The sequence below is a fragment of the Apodemus sylvaticus genome, chromosome 4, assembly GCF_947179515.1.
Source record: "Apodemus sylvaticus chromosome 4, mApoSyl1.1, whole genome shotgun sequence".
Classification (NCBI taxonomy): Eukaryota; Metazoa; Chordata; class Mammalia; order Rodentia; family Muridae; genus Apodemus; species Apodemus sylvaticus.
In genome coordinates this window covers 84,736,803-84,742,802 of record NC_067475.1, presented here as the reverse complement: position 1 = coordinate 84,742,802, position 6,000 = coordinate 84,736,803, and the positions used below count along the sequence as shown (strand labels likewise).

At 33.8% G+C, this 6,000-nt stretch overlaps 1 protein-coding gene across 2 annotated transcripts in view; it reads right to left on the bottom strand.

Annotated features, from left to right (window-relative positions):
• Nucleotides 1-325: 325 nt before the first annotated feature.
• Nucleotides 326-6,000, bottom strand: part of Rbm46 (RNA binding motif protein 46) — a 29,949-nt gene continuing 24,274 nt past the window's right edge. The window contains exon 4 of one of the 2 annotated variants that reach the window (XM_052180291.1): nucleotides 326-525. In XM_052180291.1, coding sequence (XP_052036251.1) covers nucleotides 326-525 — 200 coding nt within the window. Of the gene's footprint in view, nucleotides 526-4,941; nucleotides 4,998-6,000 lie in introns of those variants that run through there. The other variant, XM_052180292.1, reaches the window with a different exon arrangement.

Sequence of the window (6,000 nt, the reverse complement as noted above, 5' to 3'; positions counted from 1 at the left end):
ATGCTGTTTTACAAAGTTGTTATACAAAAAAACAAACTACTGGAATCCTTTCAAGCTTGGGAATTAGAAATCCCCAAATTAAAAAAAAAAAAAACAAAAACAAAAACAAAAAAAAACAGTAGTAGCTTGCTATCACTGAATAACTTTTAATTGCATTTCTGAAAATCCTACCAATTTTGTCATTCTGAATTATAGCTGTTTTTTAATATGTTAAAATATTTGCTTTTTAAAGTCAAATGTGCAAACCCAATTCTAAAATACAACAGTAGTTTAATTTTCATGCCTTATACAAAGAAAGGTTTATACTACTATATCCAGACTTTCTTCAGAAGAATGAGGCCTGATTGGAGATATATAGTCGTTGTCCAACATGGCTGCCATTAGCAAGTGATATTGTTGGTGACAAGGGATAACTTGGATAAGAATAAGGCCTTGACGTGTAAGGAAGCACGCTGGGAGTCCCAGAAGAGAGGGTAGCGCTAACAGGGGAAAGACTATTTATTGAGCTGCGACGGAAATTGTAGTCTGTAAATAAATATATGAACAATTATGCTGCACATCTTTGTGGACACAAATTTAATTCAAAAGACAAACATTCAAATGACAATCACGTTTTAACATAATGTTCTAACATTTAAATACCTGATGATACTGTAATGGTGGTGGATTACTATTGCTGCAGTGCAAACACCAGCAGTTACATTACATCAAGTCAGGGTTCTTTCCTTAACCAACAATACTGTTTGAAAGGTCTTACTACAGTGCATTTTTGGATACCTTTTTCTTTTTAACACAGAAAAGGAGAACCTCTGATTTCTCTTTAATCAACAAAAAAAGTTTCTTAAAGTGGATCTGACACAAAGGGTAGATCATGAAGAAAAAGATAAAAGAACAGTGAATTCAGTTTCTTTTCTTTTTTTTCCTTTTTTTAACCATATTAGGTATCAAACCAGCATAAGCATTTGCCCCTGGACTTCTGGTATAAACTAACTGTCCAAAATTTCATTATTTAAATGCTGGTACAAACATTCATACAACCAAACATCAATTTAACATTAGAGTCTCACTGGTACCATAAAACAGTAAAATGAATCATCTCTACCAAAAGAACGTCAAAAACCATTATCAACTTAATAGTATAGAAAATTATCCAAAATTAACCAAATTATTAAAACAATTATATTTGAAATATTAATTTCAAACAAACGTTCATCTTATGTACCAATAATTTCCTGCTTCCTTAATTGTAGTAATTCTGTATGTGTGTGTTTTGACCAAATTTGTAGATCCTGTACTTTCCAAAAACTCAACTATGCTCTTTACTACAGCAGAAGTCAAAGTGGTGACTGTGTCTGTAAAATGATCATTTTAAAAAGTTGTGCTATTGTTGGAATGGAAGAAATGGAATAAGATCATTTAATATACAGGTCAAGCTTTCACCCTCCAATATCATTCACTATGAGGTCTACAACACATGAGCATTAACTTAATGTTATCATGAAACTTAATGTTTAACGAACAGGAATGAGACCAACTGCAGGAGAATAAGCTCAAGCAACATCAGAAAGGACCTATTTAAGAAAAAATAAAAAAGTGAAAATCAGTTGTAAGTAGGTTTCATTGCTAGCATTGTAAAACTCTAAATTTAAATGAATGGTACCACAAGGTCAATAAAGCAGATTGTTGTAAGAAAATATAAACGTGTTTTGAAATATCCAAAGCAATGTTCAAAATATTTCAGGTATTTTGAAATGAGAAGTTACTTTGAAATCATTTGCTTTTCTAACGTGAGCTTTATTTCTTCTTTTAAAGATTCTGCTTTACCCAAGGGTTAAATATTACAATATTAACTGAAACATTAGTCTACTATATATTAATGAAGACTTTAAAAAGTTCTGATTCTTTCCTGCTGAAGATTATCATGCAAATACAGTCCCTTAGCAGCCACAGACTCACTAATGTAGTAATCAACAACAGGATTTAGAAGTGACTTCAGCAGATAGGAAATATACTTTTCAAATAGATATCATGCTTTCTTTGAGTTTACATCCATTCAAGAGGTAACGGAGGCTACTTGTAAAATGTGAGCTCAGAAGATATTTCCAGGAGAAGATTTAAAAGCAAGCTCAATAGCTGGCTATGAGCATAACGCTTAGTGCTTCTGGCAGTCTTCTACCATATAGATTTATACAAACACACATTACCTGCTATAGTCTCACTTAAAAAAGTACATTATACCAAATTAAAAGTTTACTCAAAATATTATTCGTGTAAGATGATATGAGACCACTACTAGGGAAATAGGGCAAGAGAAAGCCTTCAGTTAGATGCTTGTTATGATTTCACAAGCACTTCATAAGTGAACCCCTATCCTTAAAACCACTATGAACATAAGTATTTTCAGAAAAGCATCTGGGTGATTAGAAAACACAACACATGTCAAATAAGATATTAAGTCAAATTTAAAGACAAACTGTATAGCTGAATAAACCTAGGAGTAGGTATACATTCCTTATATGCAATTTACATATAGAAAAGAGAAAACACAAGAAAAATGAACAAATGAGTTAAAGTTCCAAGCATGTTCATATTCAACCCTACCCTGTCCCAATTTTTCCTCTTCAAGTACATCCTCAACTCTTCAGCTCCCCTATTTCAGACCCAAACTGATCTGTATACCCTTTATAATGAGTGCTAGAGAGCCAACATCAGAGTTTAAATTTTATACTTTATGTAATCCATGTCTGGATACTTAAAAAAGGTTCTATTTACAAACAGTAGAACACATATGCCTTCATTTAATTTTGATAATTAAATTCTGTAGACCAGCCTAGCCTCAAACTCAAAAATCTGTCTGTCTCTGCCTCCCAAGTGCTGAGATTAAAGGCATGCACCACCACTGCCGGGCTCTAATAAACTTTTTGAAAACCTAATTCCAAATCAAAAACTTAGAACAGGCTTTAAAAAGTCTTTAAGTCAGATTATTTCAATTCATATGAATGACAAAAACAACAGTTGATTTAGATAAGACAGATTCATAAGTTCATAGGTAAATTAAAAAAAAAAAAACAGTTAAATCTTATAGATCTCCTAATTCCTAGGAAAGTACTGTTTACATTTGGCCAAGCTTTTAGAGCAATCTTAGCAGAATATTTGAAAGAAAGCATCTCAAAAAGTCTCCAAAGGTCTCCATTTTTAATGGGCAGGAGAACAAAAGTCAAATCAATGTACTATTCTCTTAAGCAGACTGGATATGACTTGAACTTAATCTATTTCCACAACTTCCATTCTCAATGCATGCAGCATCTCATATCCTTCTGTACCAAACTTTTTTGTAATTTCATTTGCAATCAACCATGAGATGTTTTAATATGATAGTGATTTCTTCCCTTCTCTCTCTCTTTCTCTCGCCTCTCCCTCCCCCTCTATCTCCCTGGGCAGTGTGTCCTGTATCCCAGGCTGTCCTTTCACTTGCTGTTTACTCAAGGATGGGCTGATTTTGATTCCTTTCCCTCCTCTTCCCCACTACTGGGAAATTGTAAGATAACATGACCAATAAAAGTCTCTAGAGAAAAAACTTAGCACAAAAACAAAAGGATGAAGGAGGGCCACATGTAAAGAAATTATGCAAGTCAAGCAGGATGGCGCATGCCTTTAATTCCAGCACTTGGGAGGCAGAGGCAGGCAGATTTCTAAGTTCGAGGCCAGTCTGGTCTACAGAGTGAGTTCCAGGACAGCCAGGGTTATGAGAAACCCTGTCTCAAACAACAACAAAAAAGGAATAAAGAAAAGAAGAGCAAAGAAAAGAAAAGAAGGGAAAAGAAAAGAAAAGAAAATTATGCACTGACACCAAAATTAGTCCAGCTGCTTTCCTTTCAAAGAAGCAAGAAGACCAAATAAATCATATTGTAAGTTGTCTATTTTTTCTGTGTACTAAAAGATCCTAACAGCAGACCCCTTCTAATGCTAGTTCTTAACCAAGGGGACAGCAGCCTCTGAGAGCAAAAAAGCGTGACTGGTGCAACACCAGTCTACACTTCAGGTCAGGCAAAAGCTGTAGCTCACAACCAGTCTTCCTAAGTCAAGCTTTAAAACTAAGATTAAAAGAAGGTAGCTCTAAAAATCACACTGTGTGTTTAAAATTTAGTAAATATTAAGAACTTTAGTTTAGAAGCTACAGTTGTGTTAAAATCTGTGAGGATAAATTTACAGTCTAATATTTAAGTGTCAAGAGCAATAAACATTTCTCATAGGCATTAATAATGTTAGATAATACTTGTTTAGTGCTTAGTATATGCCAAAATAACCACACAAGATCAGTTACAAATGAAACCCTTCTAAAACCACTGCAAGCACTCTCATTATTCCCTTTAATAATAGTGAATTAAGGCACACAATGGTGAAATAACCTACAGGAACACAGATTACAGAGGCTGATTCCTTTACATGTAAAACAAGAAGTTTTGGTAAATCATACACTAACATAAAGGTCCCCCATCTAAATTTTTTTCTTGTAGCTTGGTGAGAAAACTAAACAGTAAATTATTATAGAAATAATTTAGAGTCAAAATATTGTTTTAATAATGTATAAAATAGTGTCACTCTCAGCTTAGTTTCAGAAACACCAAATAATCAAAACATAGCATTCACTCCATATCTGATTTAAACTATTTAAAATCCTAGTGGTTCATTTTAGATATCAGAACATTGTCTTGCTCAAAGGTTTGAGAACATCTGAATTACAAAAAGCCATTTAACTTTAAAACTTTTTTCCTTAATGAGTCTATTCCTAGTAAAGCTATTAGTATAGCTAATAAAGTACAGGGTTTAAGTAGATAATTCTATGCATTTCCCCATATAGTCACGAGAGGGTTGGCTTAAAACTGCCTTTCTGAGAACTAAATATACCACAATATTCCTAAGAGATGTTTTCTTACCTGCTTATTTCCTCCAAATTCTTCTACACAGGTCCAGGCTGAAGAGACTGTGTTCCCTGTCTGTAAGCAGTGAAGACAGAAAAGAATTGAGTCTTTAGATTGATGTTATCCCTATCTTGGAAGTGCATGGAATCCTTGATAACTTTAAACCTTTTTGATTGGTTAAATAAGAAAAAACTGGAGAAAAGGGAACAATTGGTAAATAGGTATCATATCTGGACTCTGAAAAGATGGACAAAGAGAACAGTATTCTGATATCCAAATGAAAATCATGAGTTAGTATATCATCAGAAAAAACATTTCTAGCTCAATTAAGTTCTTACTCATCAGTGTATTTGAAAATGCTCCCCTACAAAGATAAAGGATTTTTGAAAAATAAGTAAGGCTGCATGATTTCAGGAAAGATGAGAAACCTAAGCAAACTCAAGCATTATATTTTGTTGGTATAGTTACTTATACATGAAGTATCACTTCCTTCCTGTGTTCAGAAGAGATAGATGACCAAAATAATATTAAACTTCAAAAACCTACTTGGCACGTCAATTTCCCAAGGAAACTACTAAAAGCACACGCAGCCCCAGTGTCACATCCACTCATTATGGCTGTCGTTTCATACACCTGGAACCTTCCCATCAACAATATACATCCAACTCCATGCTAAGAGACTTGTACAAGTATGCACAAGTAAAACATCTCTTTGTCTCCAAAAACACTGAAGAGTTTTAAATAATACTTTGAGTACATTATAAAAATGTCATAATAACTGTTTACCACAGGATGAACTAGATTAGGTAACATTAATCAATTTTGTCTTAAAACACAAAACACCTATCTAAAATCAATGACAACAGCTAAGAGGGTAACAAATTATAGAGCCATGATCTTAAGGGACATTGAAAATCTAAAGAAATACACTTTTCTTTGAGAAATGTCCTTGTCCCTATAACAACTGGTCAATTCTCAAAAGGGAGATGACAAACAGCAAGAAATGCTAATACACAGAAAAAAGACTGCAGCTCAGAGGTAACAAAATGAGAGGAGCTGCCCTGGTACCACTGACCTC